This window comes from Heliangelus exortis, chromosome 2 (genome assembly GCF_036169615.1).
Source record: "Heliangelus exortis chromosome 2, bHelExo1.hap1, whole genome shotgun sequence".
Taxonomy (NCBI): Eukaryota; Metazoa; Chordata; class Aves; order Apodiformes; family Trochilidae; genus Heliangelus; species Heliangelus exortis.
In genome coordinates this window covers 23,018,363-23,038,440 of record NC_092423.1, presented here as the reverse complement: position 1 = coordinate 23,038,440, position 20,078 = coordinate 23,018,363, and the positions used below count along the sequence as shown (strand labels likewise).

Below are 20,078 nucleotides of genomic sequence, written 5' to 3'. Positions count from 1 at the left end.
CCCTGACTGAACCTGAAAAAAGTATAATAAACACCTAACCATCTATTCAGTTTGTCAAGTACTAAGCCTTTATGAAATAAAGCATTGTAGCATGCTTTTGTCCTTTTTCTTTTCTTTTCTTTTACAATGTGGCTTATCTTAAAGCAGAAGATACTTTTGTCATACACTGTTAAGTAGCAACTAACCAACAAGCAAGGAAGAAGAAAACAGTGCAGAAATCATGTGAACTGGTAAAGTGAGAAAATAAAGATGTCAATAGTTCTGAAAGATGATCCTTTAGCATACTGGGTATCTTTATTGAAATGTAAAGAAACATTAGTCTCTCCCCAAATCTACTTTGAACTGTAGAAGTCTGAAGGTATGAGACTGGTTGCTTTTCACTGTACAAGCAGACTGACCAGGGACTGTGTACTGTGTACACTTCATTTACTTCTCTGGAAGAGTTAAAGACAAACCATTGCCTTGTTGATTGCACTATTTCTTTTCAGTTTAAATCATGACAGCTCACAATATAAGGGAGGTCACCTGAATGACCATACAGCTTATATGTACTGCCCCAGAAGGCTCCCTCTTCCTAACTTCCTACACTTAAAAAGCATTTATTTCTGCAGGAGATAAATACTAAAGCACCTAGCACAGCTGAGGATTTGACTCCAGTAGCTTCTTTGCTCTTTTAGATGATCCCTTTGCTTTCAAATTGCTACTAGTTTCTAAACCAGTCTCTCTTCCAAACTTTGTCCTCAGAAGCAGCAGCATTAATAGCTTCAAAAAAACCCCAAAACCTATAACTGTAGAAGCTGTATCACAGGCAGGACACCTCTGCACAGAGTGCTGCAGCTCCACAACCCCTGACATGGGCAGCAAGGCACAAACTCCACTTTGCTCTGTACAGAAAAGCAGGGATCATCCAGCCTTCCCTTGCTTCCAGATTTCCACTTCTTTCAGATATTCAGATCTTCCTTCAAATCTGTGAAGATACTGTTTTACTACTAGTCATCTAAATTTCATGCTCCGTAGTAAAACAAAAACAAAAGAAAAAGCTTAAAAAAAAAACCCAAACTGGGATTTTGCTGAGGAGGTTTGAGGCACACACTGAAATGCATTATTATGGTTTTTAAGGCTGACTCCCAGTCCCAAGTCCCCAGTCCCAGGTCCCAAGTACTCAGAACTATAAGTCAGGGCATTAAAACAAACAAAAAAACCAACCAGCAACAACAAAAAAAAAAATAAAAGAAAACAGCCAACATGTGGAACACTTTTTGAGAACTGACTTTTGATCTTTTCATTTACCTTTCAGGTCACAACAACACACAAACTATAAATTAGTATATGACACACCTAGGTCACACTGACAAGCTTTTCTCCCTTACCAAAACACAAGATTTTCACATGACCAAAACATTTCAAGAGGAGTCAAGTAACAGATAACCAACAAAATTTACAATGTAGCTATGTAATGTAAATGTCTCTACCTAAACTTCTGCCTTTCACTAAAAGTTTTCTAAGATTCTCCAAAAAGAAGAGAGTCCTGGGCACTCTTTTGATTAGATTCTCTTCAGTAATAATTCCACTCTCAACCAATTTCCTACATAGCAACTTCAAAAGAAATCACCAGCCCAGTGAGTTTTATATAACAAATTATAGAAAAAACGTTTTCTCATCAAGGCAATCCTTTTCTTTTTTAAACCGTTAAAGAAGAAGAAAAAAAAAAGCTTTGCTGAAGTTAGAAATAAGAGCTGTTTACAGACAAACTCCTCATTATCTCAGGTATGTGAGCTATGTGTGTGTACATTACAGGAGATAGTGGAGATAACCTTTGTATTAGTTAGGAGATAGTAAGAAGCCTGGGGATGCTCTCAAGCCTCCTTTCAGTGCTCTGTGAGCAATCCCAGCAATGTTTTCCTCTTTCTTCGCTTCTTCCTTCCTTTCTTTGTACCTGATTGTTAGTTTTTTTCTATAGAAATTGCATCAGAAAACAGATGTTAAATGGTATGAGACAAAGAAATTTAAAATATTATTTTGATATTAAATGGACTTCAACAAATGCACAGCCAAGAACTCTGCATAACTAAGAGATTATGCTAATTTTATACATTACTCATTATAATTTTAATTACATAATTATCAAAGCATAAAACTAAGAACCAAACTTAATAAAGGTTTAAATGCTCAAATAATCAGTGAGTCAACTGAATTTCAAAAAGTCAGTTAACATAAAGTATGATGTGATCATTTATATGGACAACACAGCATGCAAGCAAGGAAATATGATGCTTTTTAAACTAATTTAGGTGTTTGTCCAAAAATTAATGGACTGACAAAATCCTATCAATAAAAAGAATTCTGTACATTTTTCAGATTCTTAGCATTATAAGTTCTTTATGATGTGCTAAATTTTAATAAGGACACTCCTTGAAACATCCAAAAACTTTGAGCAGAGGAAAGGGTGCCTTAGGTTCTAGAACTGGGAGCATGTAATTTCTGCAGCAAAAAGGCATCCTGTCTATACTAGAAAATTAACTTCAGTTTGGCACCATAGGCCACATTCATTTCCTTCAACACACTATGGTGTGTGTCGTGGTGTCCTTTGCCAGACTTGCACACAGCCCAGAGCAAATGCTCAGGGTGAAGGTTCAGAGATGGACAATAATTTCACACCTCACGTTTTTCAGCTCAGCAGAATAAATATTATCAGTATTTGGCATTGTAACAGTTACGGGCAGGGTCATAATTTTGCAGGATGAGTATGTGTAATACAGCCAGGTTTTCATCACTCTCTGACAGTCTCTGGATGTAGTGGCTGGAAAGCATCAGTTCACAGTTAGGAAGATGTCTACTTGAGGCCAACATAGGTACCAAATAATGGCTCTTTGACATGGTTTTAAGACTGTCTCTGCTTTTATCTAGAGATGGTTGGGAATCAGCTTCAAACATTACTTAGTATACTGTGGCAAACTGTAAAAAAAAAAAAAAAAAAACAAAAAAACCAAATCACATTTGTAAATTCATTGCTGATACGGCCTCTCAAAATCAGATTACTTTGTGGGGACAAGGTAGTCTTGACTATAGTTTAATGGGTACTAAACTGCAAGCCCTAGCCAAAATAAATAAATAAATAAATAAATATTTTAAAAATCACTGCCAGTGACAATTAAGATACATTTCCAACACTCTTATCCAACAGGCTAATATAAGCTTTGGTGTCCAAATGAAGGGGTCTTGTGGCACTGGAAAAATTTTATTTGGCAGCTGGAATACAGCCAACACAGGAGGTAGTCTCACTATTCTAAGAAAGGCCATCAGGTATTCCCTGCTGTGGTGAGTGAAAGTTTGACTTGCTAATTATTTGACTCAAACCCATGTTACACTTGTATCATTTATATGGTTGTGCTCAGGATGCTGTACGGTGTCCTTAAGCCTATGGGAACACATAAATCGCAGTAGAACAGGCAAAGTTAAAAGATTGTCACAGTTATTGATAAAAAAAATCACAAGTGAAAAGATGACTGTCAAAATTCCAGATTAGATACATATTAATTAGTAATTTGCCAATCTCACCCAGGAACCACATCTTCCAAAAAGAGTTGTAAAACCAGAGTGACCAATATCTGGAAGGCCTTCTTGTAACGAGTTTTTGTTTTAACTCATATTGAGATGAAGAAGAGAAGTACAACATGTATTTTAATTGAGTATTTCCTAGCATGCAAATTAGGAGTTTTTTTAAGCAAAGGTTTGCTTTGCTTGGTCTTATCTGTGACTCTGGGTGTCAGGGAGTAGACTATGTACAAATCTCATACTAATAAATAACAAGGTTTTCAGCTCAAAGTGCATTTACCAGAATCATGGTCAAAATATTAGAGCATCTGAAGATCCAACAGGTTTGCTGGTAGCAGCTGAGTTTTAATCACAAAACAACCACCACAAACAAACCAACCAGGAACCTGGCCACACTCCTACACTGCTACACACATGCATGAAGAACTGTAGCAGCTGAAAGACATAACAATCTATGTACCTAAAACAAGGCCAAAGCTCCCAAGGAAACTAAAAAATTATTTAATCTGTGAAAAATGACAAAAAGAGATGATCATCCAACGGAGCAAACTAAATCATGCAGAAATTACCAGCCAGAGGGGCCTTGCTCCCTAAAAGGCATTAACAGGGCTGTCACTGTAACAACAAAGCAGCATCTTCATTCAAAATATTTTCTTTGTTAATGACTTCCGCTATTAGTAAAACCCATCCACAGTTTTGTGTCTGTGTATCCACAAGCACACACAAAGATGTGACAAACCAAACACCTGACTGCTTTTATTTTTCCTAATAAAAAAAAGTGAAATGCATTTTACAAGTTTAAGACTGATGATAGGTAAAAGCTATTTTCATATGCGGATAGAAATTTATAATCATGACTCGACATTTGCTTCACAACTGAAACTTGGCATTTACCCTTGAAACTATCTGGTTTACAAAGAAGAATGAGCTTTTCAAAGTCTTTTTCATCTTGCAGTAGGCCAACAAAGGACACCCAATTTCAAATGCTATCCTACACTTAAAGTTTGCAGTCCTAAAAAGCTAAATGTAGCACCTTGAATGCATACACAATGTGAAAAAATAATGCCCATATCTTTCAGCACACCTCCCTGGTAGGGCTACGGAGGGAGAACCAAATGCCACAGCTCACAGCTGCAGCACAGGCACTTCACATCCTCTCACTGGGACAAAGCAGCTCAGAAAGTTGACCCACGTCTGCCAGCCAGACTGTAAGGAAAACATCCCAGTGGGACAACGGATGGGTGAGGGCTCTGGAAGGGCGCTGAGAGTGGGTCTGCAGGGTCAGAGGCTTCTGCATCACCTGCCCACCCTGGCCACTGCCCAGCCTTCTGGCACTACCTGCAGCCCGGGGACACCTCACACCTCCTCCAAGGTACCGTCTCTCCCCGTTCAGCTGCTTGTTGGTGCTGTCATCAAAGCTCTAAACTGTGAATTTAAGCAGTGTGCCAAAGACCAAGAGAAACACCAATCTGAGCACACAAGAACTCTTTGGCATTGTTCTTGGTAACAAACTCGACTGCAAAATAACGTGGTGTCAAACCCACACGCGATGCGGTGATAGCGGGAGATAAGATGCTTGGCAGCAGCGTTCCGGTAATGCAACCTCGGGATGGTTTATGTCAGTGAAAGAACGACAAGACTTCACGGCCGATGACAGACAGGCTTCTTTTGTCTGGCCTCCTAAATCACTGGGCCGCCCTTATCTGCTTCAGCATCTCACGCCTCAACTTAAAATGACGTCCAGCCCGACCAAAAAAAATAAATTGCCAGACCAGCAACAAAACGAAAATAACCATTTGCTTTTTGCCAAGGTTTTCCTTCGGCAATGGAAGCACGCTAGCCAACTCTCATTTATAGTTTGTTTTTTCTAGCCTATTTTGGGCTAACTCCTTCACTATGCAGCACTGCCGGGAAAGAGCTGCTATTTTCCCGAGCTTTCCTCCCAGGAAACGTTTTTCAGGGTCGGTGCCGCCGCGGGTGCTGCCAGCCCGGCTGCGTTCGCCCCGCCACCCCCGCCGGGACCCCGGGGCGCCGGGTAGCACCGTCGGGAACCGAGTGTCAGTGCAGGACTCACCTATTCGGCCGAAGCTCTCCGATAAAGTTCTCCGCAACTTTTTCATCCTGCTGATCTTCTCAGCGGACTGCGAGTCGATCATGTCACACATGGGGGGGTGACCGCTCCCCGCTCACCAGCCGCCACCTCTGCTCTCCTGGCTCCGGGGGATACAGCTCCCCTTCGGCTCCCTCCCCTCGCCCCGGGGAGCCGCTGAGCGCAGCGGGACAGCCCCGGTCCCGCCCGGGGAAAGGAGCTCTACGCCGCGGCCGCTGCTGCTGCTGCTGCTACTGCTCGACTCCCCGCCGCCACCGCCCGGCTCATAGCCTCGTCCCGCCCCTCTTCCCCGGGCTGCCCCGGCAGAGCCAGACGCGGCGGGGAGGGCGAAGAGGGAAAAGCAGCGCCGAGGAGAGACGGAGGAGTGAAGGGAAAGTCCGGCCAGGGGCTGCGGGGACCGGCGAAGGGAGGGAAAGAGGGAGGGAGGGAGGGAGGGAAGGAGGGTGCGCTCAGAGAAAGAAGGAGGAGGAGCCTGGGAGGGCAGCGGAGCTCCGCGCCGCGGCCGCGGGGAGGTAGCTGGGGGGGAGGCGGTCGGGGGGAGGCGGCCGGCCCTGCCCTGCCCGCGCTGGCAAGGCGGCTCAGCCGGGGCCCCGCCACCCCGCAGCACCCGCTGCCCCCGCCTGCCGCCGCCGCCCCCCCTGCCCTTCCCCGGCGGCGGGACGGGCGGCTGCTGGGGGGAGGTGGGACGGAGAGGAAGCGGCGGCGGGGGCGTGAAGGGGAAGGCGGGGAAAGCTGGGGCCGGGTCGGGCGCCTTGGTTCTCTGCGGGCGCGTCCCGAGCGGAGGAGCCGTGTGGCTGTCCCCACCGGGCGACGTTAGGGGGGGGGCAGCATCGAAGACGAGTGTGGGAGCGTTTGGGCTGGAGAACGAATAGGGCCGGTGGAGGTCTGCTGCTGGCCGAGGAAGCCCTTCGCTCTCCCTTGGGCCGAGGCTTTGAAAGGCCGGTGCAAGTTGTGTGGGTTCGGCGGTGGAAGAAGGCGTCGTCCCGGCCAAATTTCATGGTGGGCGTTGGGTGGGATGCTGCCCCAGGGGCTGTGGCAAGGCTGGTAGGAAAAGGGTACCTCGCCCTAGGTACGCACCCAGCCCTTCAAGTTGAAACCTGGGCTCCACTTACATCTCCAAGCACAGCCAGATAATATGCCTTCAAGTGCTTTAGCCTGCAACTTAATGAGTGTTGGGAGCTTTTGATCTTGTTAACTCAATTGAACCAACATTATTGAAAAATAAATCAGTTTAACCCATCAAGATGGATGACCATGTCTACTCTAAAATAAAAAATAGGTACTTTTTGAGAACAGTGCATGTTAGGTAACATTTTAAAGCCCAGGTTTGCGTGTTTCAAATTGTGTTTTAATGCATGTTATCTGGTTAAAATGAACTTGGGTTTTAATGAGGCTACCTAACACAATTTGCTGGGATTAGACAGAGTCCAAGCTAAAGAGTTGTTAACTCAATTTTAGAAGCACATTTGTCTAGACAAGTGTTTAGTGAGCTGGGTTCAAGCCATCTGTAGCTCTAAGCCCTGGGATCAGACCTTTCTATTACAGTGGAGAGGTGTGCCATGAGTTCCTATGTACTCATAGGAAGCTGGATCAGGGAAGGTTTAGGTTAGACACCAGGAAAAGGTTTTTCAGCTATAGGGCAGCTGAGCAGTGGAACAGGCTTCCCAGGGAAGGGGTCACAGCACCAAGCCTGCCTGAGTTCAAGAAACGTTTGGATGATGCCCTCAGGCACACGGTGTGATCCTGGGGGTGCCCTACACAGGGACAGGAGCTGGACTTGATGATCCTGATGAGTCCCTTCCAACTCTGCATATTCTATGATTCTGTGATATCTTGAGGTGGAAATCTTATCTATTCCAATTTACTCTATGTGCTTATACATGTGTCTTTTGTGGCACACGTGATAATGGGGAATTGTCCTGCTATATAGTACAGTACAGTAATGGTGGTAAAATGGCTTATTGCACAATCCCTGAATCTACACTTTGATAAAAAGGCTTTCAAAAGTGTGAATCCCATTGACCATCTTTGAAATTGGGACTTAAATGGTACTTTTTATGTTGGCTGTGTTATATTATGAAAAGAAATTGAGTAAAGCTGGAAACCGAAATGTTGCAGGGACAGAGAGGAGAAATAAAAATTAAAAAGAAAGATAAGGAGACTAGAAGGAGAAAAGGAAGGAGGACACAAACACTTACAGTCACTGCAGAAAGTGACATTTGAGCCCTTAATAATAGTTGCTGGTTTCATCTTTGTTTAAAGCTGATGCACTATTGGTGAGTATTTCTGCTCAGAGTGTAGAGGAAAATGTCATCATCATTAGTAAAATACTCTGGTCCAGGAGCTGAAACTAAGTTTAGTATTTGAGGCCTTTGCACTTTCTGTGCATGCAGTTCACACTGGGCAGCCCTGCCACCCAGCTGAGACTTGTACTAACACTGCTATAATTTGGTCTGTGGCTTGCTTTCAGCAATTAGGGTTATAGCTGAGAGCTTCTGAGGAGCCTGTAATTAACCGTGCTTAACTGATAGATGCTCTCTTACCTAGTGAATTAGCCTAGATACTAGCACCTAGTGAATTTGGAACAATATTCCCACTTTTCCTCTATTTCTAGGTAAACTATGACTTTATCACTTGTGGAGGACAAGCTCCTGCCAGGCTACTGCAGTGCAGTTTGCTTTGAGAGAAGCACAGGCAACCTAGAATTTCTGACAAGCATCTGGCTTCACATCTGCTTAGGAGTGATCCTCCAGAATATGTCAGGGTCTTTTAAATCAATGAAAATTTTGCCTAAATTAAACATCAGTGTGGTGCCAGTGAGAGAACCCCAGGCCTCATCTTCTGAAAACTGCACAGTCCGCAGAGATATTACACAGACTTTCTCCACCAGAGGAGGGATGAGCATGAAGCTGTGCACAGATCCTCAAACTGCATGCTGCAAATTTGTGTTATTCTTCCCTCAGTGGTCTTTAGTTGGCAGAAATATTTCTGTTAGATTCCTTCTTTGTTCTCTCCCCCACCCAAACCTCTTCTGTTTCCAAGGACACTAGTGTTGAAAATTCATTGAATTCAGGAATGTGGAGTCACTTTTGTAGCTTTGATCAAGCTTATAAGCTGGTGGTTCTTATTTTTCTTTGTATTTCCATCACCCAACTCAGGAAACCAGTAAAGCAGAAACACATAATTAGAAAACCACAGAGATAGCAGCTATTCTAATGATGACGTTTTACTTCCTTGTAGGGGAAGGTTTTCATCTCTGTTTTTATGTTTAACTCTTGCAATTTGTGGCATAAGAAAATTTACATGAAAAAAATGCTAAATAATATTGCTGTTTACTGCCTTCTTCCACGAGCCTCTACCAAGTTAAAGCATGTTTGCATTTAATGGGGCATCTGAATTATAAAAGCCAGTCACATTATTTACAACTACCTTTCTCACATTGACTCCCCAAAGATATACTCTGAATAAAAACCTGCTTGCAGTTACTTTATGACCCCAGCATCTCCTTGCCTGGCTATGGTAAGGATTCAGTACAAATCTGACCTCTGCTGCTGCCACTGAGTCATGCTGAATCACTCCGCAGATGTAAGGATTATCAAGTGCAGGGAAAATATTTGCCAAGATACCACTTGCAAGTTGGACAACAGGAAACATTTGCTTCCATGCAAGCCAGAGCCAGCCTAATCATTTCAATGTTTCACACTGAGGTATGGCTGGGTTTGTTATTTCTGAAGAAGGGGAGACAGCAGGGCTGGCAGTTTGTTCATTATTGTGTAAAATAACATATTGTTTGAGGCTATAAGCAGTGCAGTCATGGGCCTGGAGCACAGGGTGTGCCAGCAATCTCCTTGCTGCAGATGGGGCAGCCACATTTGCCCTATTCATTACTTGCAGGGTAAGATGAGACGACAAAAAATAAATCCGTGATGTGTGGTGCAGATGGTGGCTCAGAGTGTAATGCAGAGCTGTGCACTTTGCAGATCTCAGGGCATTTGCTGTTGATTTTACAAAGTCATTTTATGTGGTCTGAGGTCTCGCTAAATCCCAGTGTTTGCCCCCCCTCCTCCCACCCCCATCATTTCTCCTTAGGGGCTCTTGAAAGGCAGTGTACTTAAGTTACATTCCTGGGCCAAGTGTTTGAATTTCAGAAACCTTAGGAGCACATAAACAAGCAGTGTGTGTTTGTGGAAGAGATAGTTAATGTTGGGAATGTTACCGGGAAAGAGTAAGCCCTCACCTGGGAGGGCTTGCCTAGGGAGAGCAGCAAGGCTCTCTGGGGGGATGAAATAGGCAGCAGAACTCCTCCAGGGATAGCACAGTCTTGCCAGGCTTTCTCCTCTTGGTACAAAGTAGATCTTCATAAATCACCCTGGCTGGAGATGTTCTTCATTAGCCCAGTCTGCTCACCTTGAAAAGATCTCTCTCTGCTGCCATGTCTGGGACCCAAGTGCTGGGAGCTGTGTGGCATGTTAACACAGCAATCCTTTCGTGACCCACTGGTGATGAAGATGGATGTAAAGCCACATAACAGCTCCCTCCCCCTTCAATCTCACTTTCACTCGTCCTCTAGTAATACTCAATCCAAGATGACTGTTATCCAAGGAGAAAGCCAGGCTCTGCTAGCACAAACTGTGCCATATCCTTTGGGACATGACCTTTAAGCTCTACTAGCAAAATGCATTAGTGACAAAAATTAAACTTCAGCAATAACAGGAGAATAGTGCCTGTGTAATCTACGTCCACATCATAACTTGTCCCCCCAAAAAGCTCTCAAAGCTGGTGTATCAAGTGTTACCTTATAAGTGATTTTTATTAAATCATCCCAGGTTTTATTAACCTGTGGAAATTGCCCCACTGATATTCAATACATCCCTGCTGATGAATGGAGGGCAAACAGGCTCAGATGTTGCCTCTCCAGCCTGTCTGCTGTTGCCAGACAGGATTAGGAAGGAATGAGTTAGGACTCACACGTATGCTGTTCCAATGGTGCACTGGGAAGAGCCTGGTTTTCCTGGTACCTTAGAGCCAGCTGCTGGTTAGAGTTGACCTGCTGAACCACCTCTCCAGTTTTACCTCTCCAGTACCCTCTCATGGTCACTTTATTTCATATGTGGGGTCACTTATTTTCTGTTTTGTTCTTGCTTTATACCACCACTTCAGGGGGGAAATGGCTGCAGGTGGAACACGGTGTCTTTAACAAGCACAGTTTCATTTCTAGGGAAGTACAAACTCTTTCTGGTTTAGCCAGGACAGAGCTGTGTGTTAACTGTGGTCAGCAGCTGAGTGCTGCACAGCCACTCACTCATGTCCCCCACCCCTGGGACTGAAGAGAAAAGGAAGATAATTTTGATAATTTTGTAAGCCAAGTAGAAGGCAATTTCTCACCACCACCCACAGATGAAGCGATGCAGGGGATATACGTGAAAAGCTGCTTTGTCAAAATGGAGATCAGCCCTTTAAAATGAAAATCTATATGGACTTCAGGCATATATTCAACCATCGCTTGTTCTTTCTACTCAGCTCTATCCCAAAATCAGCACCAAAGCCAGCTAAAAAAAGTTCAACCTACATGCCAGTCTCCACTGAGGAAAGATTTCAGAAACCGTATCTTACAGTTTTATTTAGTTTCTATCACTGTGGTAACGAAGAACAGCACAAAATAAAAGACCCCAGATTCACAACTGAGTGCTCTCCTTCACTGCTTGCGGACATTTGGTTTTCATAGTTGACACAAACCAGTGCTCCAGATCTCTCAGTCCAGGTTTGATGACAGCAGGAGCAGTATAGGCTCTGTTTGCTACTTAGAGGCCTTGTATGGTGATCAGGAGCCTGAGAGAAGTGATATCCCTGCAGGTAACCCCGATATGATCTCTGCTGCGAAAGTCTTGCAGTCAAAATTAACAGTGAAGGACCTGTCAGAGTTGATGTGGCAGTTGGAGAGCAGTAGTACGCACAGTCTGCAAAGTGAGTCGGAAGCACAAGGCACTGCAAATGTGCCATTACAGAATATATTTCCCAGGAAAGTTGGGGTTTTGAGGAAGATGAAAGAGATGCTTTGTGCTCATTTAAAGCTCTGCTTCCAGGAGTTAGGGAGAAATTATAAATACATTCTACAGAAAATTCAACTGATCAGGAGCTGGCGACACTAATTAGAGGCAGAGGTTGGTGCCACAGAACTTTAGAAGTGCATGGAATTATGTAATTAGGAGTTTTAAAGGGAAAGAAAAGGCGGGGGCGTTTAATGCAGCAAAAGATAAAGAGACAGCAGAAAAAAACAAAGCAAGAAAGAAATACTCAGGATGATAAGCTGGAGAGATGACCTATAAAACAGGTTTTGGAAACAGGACCAGGAACCTTTGTCAAAACCGAAGGCTAGGAGCTCGTGGCAGCCAATCTGTGAGATGAAGGGGGTTTGGGGTGCGTGGAGGAAGAGGAAAAGCCACACTGGACAAAAAGGAGCTGCCAGATCTAAAAGAGCCTGGTTCTTTTTGAAAAATTAGATGTGACAATTCCCAGTGTTTTTTTAAATAATTCATAGAGTAAATGCTAAAAGGTGAAACCTCCTGCAAAATCAGGAGGAGAAAAGCACAAGTTATTATATTAAACTTGTGACTGACTCCAGACATACCATCTAATTATGACACTGGTGACAATCTTGTCAGGACAGTGCTGTGAAAACTCAAGGTGGGTGACCTATAAGCCAGGTGACAGCACAAGATATTCTGATGAAGTGTCGTTCATGCAAGCTAGCAAGAAACAAGTCACATCTTCATCAGATTCAATAGCATTTCAGTTCATTTCACTCCTCGTAGCCTGTGCTCTCTGGATTCCATGTCATCCATTGCCTGGGCACTGGCTGAGCAGTGCTGCAGAGCAAGTCCTCACTGGGATCCCACTGCCTCTTGAAGAACCTCTCAAAACATACAGCTTTCCATGGGTGACTAAAGGACAGGATGATAAACTGTTGAGATGTGTTGAGTGGAGGGTTTGCTATGTTCAAAACATGCAGTTTTGAGGTACCTGAGCTGGTGGCAAGGGGCAAGTCAGAGAAAGGTGGGTGAGAAGATGACATGAAGAGAGGAAGGCAGAGGACTGGGACCATTGGATGACACACAAGAGGGGTTAACAGAGATGCAGGTAGAGATCTGAGCAGAAGGAAATAATTTGAGTGCAGAGAGGAAGACCTGAGTCATCCCTGTAGAGCTGCTAGCCAGAAGTGCACAGCAGCTTCACAATTTAATAATATTAAGAGGTCTTAGTACCTCGCTGACTTATCATATTCATTATTGTTGGTGGTCTGTATCTAAACATGGGTTGTTGAAAGTTATGTCTGCTTGCATCAGTAATGAACTCATCCCAAAACACGTGCTGTCTTACAACTAATTTTATTCAACATTTGTAACTTTTGATTATTTGTCTTACTGACATTAAATGCATCCATGCTAGCTAACATCAAGCTTTAAATTAAGTACCTAAACTCCTTACCTAGCTGATGAAAATAAATAGGCAATTAATGACTAATTCCCATTTTTATTTCTGAGTTGACAGAAGAAAAAATAACCAGTCACAAGGTACTCTAGCAGGACTTCATTTGCTTTTATAGCTTTTTCCAGAATCTGTATTTCATGTTTCTCCTTTATAAGGAGACACCTATAAATGGTGATAAAATGGACAGGACTTTCAGTGTGATTGAGCTTAATATAGTAAGAGTTTAGAAAGCAAGTGATCCCACATTGCTTGCTAAAGTATTTAGAATATTTCTGAAATTCCTCTTGCAAGTACAACCATCCAGAACAGATGTATATCTCTAAGATTTATAAGGAGTGATACACAATATGAATAAGTGTGTATATCCAAGGAAGAAGACCCCTCAAGAGCCATTCGCAAGGCAAATTCCCTGCAGGGTATTCTTTTACTAGAAAAAGCTTCGCTTGACAGAGTCAAGTAAAATGTCTTTCAAGGAAAAAAATATTTTGTGGGTTATACAGTCCTAAGAAAAACCCCTGATAATTCCAGCTTTCCAAATTCACAATACAAGCCTCTCATAATTGCATGTTGTGCTCCAAGCATCCCAAAGGAGGTGACCCTGAGCCCTTGTTCCTCCAGCCCAATTAAGTGAGACAAAATCTCTATTGCCTTAGACCTACCTTTTCACCTGGATCCTCCAGTTCACAGATACATTGCCAGAAATGAACCTTACACTGTATGAAACTGTAACACTCTATTTCTCAATTGATAGTCAGAGAACCCATGTTCTCACAAACAGCTCCTCAGCACTAGAGTGTTGGCAGAGGAAAAAGACTATCAAGCAGAAGAGGTAGAAGTATATTCTGGGCATTCTTAAGGATAAAGCAGATTAGGAGGCAAAGGACATGGTCCTTCAAGGAAAAGGAAGCTGTCCTCAGCTGCAGTCAGCTGCATCATGAAAAGAACTCTTCAGTAGTGACACAAACTTCTAGATAACTTCTTGATATTTCCTTACTGCATGACAGAGGTAGCCCTGGTGCTGGCTCTTTCTAGATTGATCATTTTTGACTCAGACCAGCACTGCTGCAGTGCCCAACAATCACCACATGCTAGACCCTTCTCCAAGGTGCACAGCAACCACATGGACCTCCTGCTTCCCTCAGAGGGTTCTGCAGCTCCAGATGTTATCCAGAATCATAGAATAATTATGGTTGGAAAAGACTTTTAAGATCATCAAGTCTAACTGTTAATCGAGCACTGCCAAGTCCACCACTAAACCATGTCCCATATTGTACAGGAACAGACATTTTCTCTTATTTAGTAAAATTCAGTTTCAGCTGCTGGCATCTAAATGTGCTCTCTTATTGTTTATTACTAGAAACAGGATGATTCCGCAGCACCCCTTTATTTTTTTCACCTTTTACACTGAGAATTAGAGGCTGGCCTTGGAAAGTGATAGCCAGTGACCTAGCAGGGCTATCTGAGGCACAGTGCTGTCCAAAGATCATCTGTCTTTTCAAACACAGAATTCAGCTGCTGTGATTCATGGGCTGTGTTTGATGTCAGCATCAGCCCCAGTGCTGACAAACAGCTCAGGGCTGCGTCTTGCCTTCTGCCCAGCTGAGCAGCTTTCATAATAAGTAAATGAGAACACTTGTATGTCATAGATCTTCTGAGATGAGCTTGAAAAGATGATTTTCTGTGTTCAAAATGGGTTAAAAAGTTACCAAATACATTGATTCTTACTGAAAGTCCAAATTCCCAAGTTATGCTCCTTGATGCTTCCATATGCTCCTTCATTAAATATATTTTTGTCTCTCCTTATTTGGCTGAAGTCAAATATCTGCACTTAAGAACTAGAGTTCATCAGGTGATGCAACTAGGAGATAAAAGGAAAAAAATAAAATTTTTAATTTGTTTGGTATACTGAAAACTATGTCAGGATGTAAATTTGTAATAAAAGACACGGGCTCATGGTTCCTTTTTTTTGCTTCACATCCTTATCTAATTATGTACTCCTTCAAATGCCAGTTCCCTTGTGATACTCATTTAAGAAAAGTAATACCCAATGCAATGATTAAAACCAATATTGTTGAACAATTTCATTCTATTTAGGGTCTGAGTCCATCACAGGACTGTCTTATCACCGTGTTTGTTGATGTCTAGGTTGGGGGAATTAAATACCTCCTGATATATCTATGTATATTGGCAAAGTTTATATATTCATGTTTTCCAAAGTTAAAAAAATCTTTTGAAAACAAATCTTGGCTTGTGACTTAAGCCATCACTGTGCTTTTTTTGTCACATGGTTCCCTGGCTGCTGAGGTCAAGGGATGTACAGGCAGCTGCACGCTCTGCTCCTCCCCCCAACCAAGTGGCACCAAGGATGGTGCTGGGCCCAGGAACCAGTTCAGGGAACTGATTCCACTGAAAATTCATCCTGCTCCTCCCCAGGTGATTGATTTTCAGCCATCAGAAGGCTCTGCACCAACACACCACGTGGCCATCCCCGCTTCTGCTGCTGACATGGGGAAGAAAGAGGAGGGCCCAGCCAGGGCATTCCAATAAACTTGGAGTAGTTTAAGACCAAACAACGCAGACTGAGGCAAAAGGAGAACACTCCCAAAGTCACTACATGGCAGAACTTACCTTGAAGTATAGGCGAGCAAAAGGAGCTGAAGTTCCACTTATTCACCTGACCCCAATAGTTTATAAACTTCTGATTTATTCTCTGAGGGAGAGGAAGTTAGCATTTAAGTTGCTAAATCCAGGAATATGTGTCTGAAAACACTACTGTTATCATGTATTCTTCCAAAAGAAAGCAAAGAGATTCCTATCTTCCACTATTTAAATCTGATTTGTAATACACTTCAACAAATGATCTAGAATGTCATGCAAACATGAAAGTAAGTGAGCTCCTGAATTCTTGTAACTATTTGTGTTCTTTTTAATTTCAGTCTGAGAACTAGAGAGATAACATACTTTATAGATAAAATTCTTAATTATTCATTATATTCTGATAATTTTTTGTATAAGTAATTACATTAATAAACTGGGCATAGTCCTTTGAAGTTCAATTTAGAAAGTACCGTGTTATCTGCATGTAATAACCCTCATGTATCTATTCTCCCTCTTCTACTATCACGTCTACTTCCTACTATTAAAAGCTTTTTTAAATATTCCTTTGCTTGGCTTAACAGGCATTTTTACCATATTATTAACATTCTAATTGGGTCATTAGGGTTTTCATGCCACTTATAGAAATATAGGGTGAGTAACTGGAACTATTACAACTTATGTAAAAAGAAATGATCTAAAAAGACAGTAACATTTTTACACACATAAACAGAATGTTGGAATATAGAGGTAAGACTTAGGCAGGGTTAGCACTGAGCACTGCAGCCCAGAGCAAAGCCCCTAGACAAAGTGCAGCTGGTCTCAGGAAATCAATCCACTGAAAAAGGGATTCTCCAAAGTCCTTCTAGGAATAGGATTTTATACTCTTGCTTTACTCATATTTTCAGTTTTGAGAGGCAAAAAACCCCTAGTGCTAAAGGATTTGCTGCACCTGATGATTTTAATAGCCATTTTGGAATAGCATCAACCTGGGCAGCTTTGGCCAATCATCATATTCAACATTTGATGCTGTCACACCCCACAGGGTGGGTGCGGCACTGTCACATCTCACAAAGTGAACACAGCTCCACGCAGAGGTGGGGGCCAAACAAAATATCACTTCCCACAGAGTGGGCATGGGTAGGGTTCCCCAGAGTGGGGGTTGACCCAGGGAGATTCAGACTGGACCCCCTTGCTTTGTAAACTCCCTCAGAGAAGAGCCTCAGTGCAGCTGGGCCCAATCCTTCTCCTCCTCTAATTAACAACCCATTCAGCAGATTAAGTTTGGGAATTCTCTGCATGGTACTCAGGAGTAAGGTTATTACCCAGGAGTTGTATAAAAACACAACTTTACTTAAAAGTGAGTAAAATTATAAAGCACTTGAGATTACAAATAGCAGAATTATAAAACTTGGTACTTTCAAAGCAATGGATTACAATTCAGCAAAACTTAAGGAAGTTGTCCAAAGAACAGGTTTACAACTAACAAAACTTAACAAAGCAATGGGGAGTAAAACTTAAAGTTAGAAACTATGTTACCCTCATGTGCCGAGATAAGGTTAGAAACAGAGACAGAGAAAAAGAGAGAAATAAAGGTATCCCCACCTTTGGATCCAGCGATGATCTTGGTAGGAAGTTCAGGTCCTTGGATGCTGGGCACGCATCCAGCATTTCGAGTGTGCCTCTTTTATGCTGCCTGACCCCACCTTTTTTTGGCACATTTTGCACAGCCAGGTGTTCACTTGGACCCCTCCAGATGGGATGACACAGCAATAACCCTTATTTCTGCACATGTGCCCTCTCCAGTGGCTTTACCTGAGGCACACACAAGATGTCACTCTGCCTCCGCAGGGTGCAGCTCTCCTGCCCCAGTGCCTTATCAAACAAGGACAGTGTCCTGTCTGTCAGGGAGGCCATCAGACAGAGCTCCCCTTGCAAGGACAGTGTTCAGCTTATCAGGATGGCCACTAAAGGAGGGGCTGCTCCTGTGACAATAGGGCCCTGTCTATCAGGGTGGTTCCCCAAATGGGGGTCTCTCCTTGAGAGAACAGAGTCCTGGTGGATTATCCAATGAGGCCTCCACCTGAGCACAGTGTCAACTTTGTCAGGGCAGCTGTTTTGAGAAAAATATTCTTTTGGGGATTCTACAGATGCATCAAAGCATTTCACTGGTCTGTTGCAAGTGTCAGCTCTGCCACAAAACATGCTTTTTAAAATAAGCTACACGGTGCTTGTAAAGAAAATTAATTAGAAGTCAGTGGCAAAAAGGAATTGCTTTTTAGGAGAAAATTAAAGCTTTGTAGTCCATTCCCCTTGCACTCTCCCTGATCCACAATTTTATGAATGATACCAAGAGTCTGCAGAATCCTTTTAGCGGCTCTCACCAAAGAGGACTCGCTATCCAGGAGCTTCTAAAACTCATTTTTGAACCTCCATCCCCCTGCAGCAGCTAGCTGCAGGAGCAGTATATTTATTTCAAACTGATGTGCTAGTTTCATTGAGTGTATCCTACCGCTGGTATCATGTGGGATTACAGTTTTATACTCACCTTATCCATCACCTTGATTTCTGTGAAACTCACTCATTTCACTCTCGTCAGTCTCTCTCTCTAGAGTTTGAAGAGCTCCAACCCTTCAGGCTCTCCTCATAATGCAAAAGATTTAATGTAGCAACAAACCAACACCTTTCATCCCTTCCTGGCACTCAGTACTCTCTCAGGTTTTTTTGACTGCAGAATGATTTCAGAGAATTGTCAGCAATGACTCTCAGATCTGAGCTGCAGATTCTGGTTCCAAGTTTGGCATCACACAGTGCTAGTGTTTTTCCTCAGCTGCATTGCATTTTTCTGTACTGAGGCTCATCTGCCCACCTACTCAGCTTTTTGACATCTTGCCACAGACTTCAACTGGCCCTGCATTATCAGCAGCAGACTTGGAGACCTCACTGCACACCTCTCTAGGTCACCATGATGCTAACCAAGATGAGTTCTAGCACCTGTCCTTGGGACACTCTGCAGCTCACCGATCTCCATTCTGACAAATTATTTTCTCTCTTTTGTTTTAGCAAGCTTTCAGAAAAATTTGGTTCTTCAATAACACCTGGTGTACAATATTGTCAAAGGCTTTTTGAAAACCCTGCTGTATGATACCCAATAGATGCATTTCATCTATGTGCTCAGTGGCATCTTCCTAGAGCTCTGGCAAGGTCAGGGAGGGAGGATTTCCCTTTGCAAAAGCCACACTATTTTCCACACTGATCTTGGTTGACCAGTGATTAACTGATCTGCATTCACTCAGTAGTGATCTAGATCAGTGGAACTTCAAGAACATACAGGATGAAGACTGCTGCATTGAAGAAAACTTTGATGCTTCTGCAATACAAGATGCAAAACTGCCCCCTTGGGTGTTAACCACTGTACCTTGAAAAGCTGCAAACTCTGTTTTGCCACAGCTGAGGACTTACAAGGTGATCTGTTTGTTCATACAAAGGAAAAAGAGGTAATGAAAAGTAGCAATGGGAGCTTGAAGGACACTCTCGAGGGCAAGAGTAGTATGTGTGTGTGATTCTTGAACTGATGCATGGGAAATAAGTAACCAGGGCTGCTCTGAGGACACAAAGTGCCTGCTTCTATTTCAAGCCAGGTGACAGAGATATAAGAAAGGTTGCCCTTGGGTTGCAGGTCAGAAATGTAGTTAGCTCAGGAACTGTGACCAAAACAGTGCTATGAAAACCTTAATTTGGGGTAATTAAACATTTCCTAATCCTTTTTGCTGCACTGCTACTTGACAGCTCTTTGCACAGAATGAACTGAAGGTCAAAGTTAAAAAATTAAAAACCAGAAACCCCTCATCTCTGGACTGACTGCAAATAACTTTATCTTCATCCTGCATCTTACTTCATCATGTTAATACACAAACAGATTCAAGCTTACAAGGTTCTCAAAGTGACTTTGCTTATTCTATCACCCATTTATCTGCCATGCAAGCACTTGACTCAAAGTGACAGCTCAGAAACTCTGCCCTCTATTACTTTTTCTTGTTGAGAAGCAATTGCTACATCAGCAAGAGAAAAGTCACTCCAACATTTGATTAATAATATATGATGGTCAAGACATTCCATCAGAAGACTGATAAACGTGTTAAGCTGCTGAAATCTACTGGCAGTTTTCTAGGTCTGAACCTACTGTCTGCCTTTCCTGGTTTGTGGAAGCTCATGTAAGACACCACTAAATAGTTGCTTTGTAAATGGTGTAAGCTAGGTCAGGGAAGTTCAGGATTTTCAGCCACTTCCTATAAACAGTAAGGCTGGTTATTGATACAGCAAGTGAAGT

The 20,078-nt window shown here is 42.9% G+C and overlaps 1 protein-coding gene across 1 annotated transcript in view; it reads right to left on the bottom strand.

The window, feature by feature from the left end:
- CDK14 (cyclin dependent kinase 14) overlaps positions 1–6,133 on the bottom strand; it is a 306,222-nt gene extending 300,089 nt beyond the window's left edge. Inside the window, exon 1 of the mRNA XM_071735199.1 lies at positions 5,630–6,133. Within this exon, the coding sequence (XP_071591300.1) occupies positions 5,630–5,720 (91 nt within the window). The 5' untranslated portion in view covers positions 5,721–6,133. The remainder of the gene's footprint in view (positions 1–5,629) is intronic.
- Between the last annotated feature and the right edge of the window lie 13,945 nt (positions 6,134–20,078).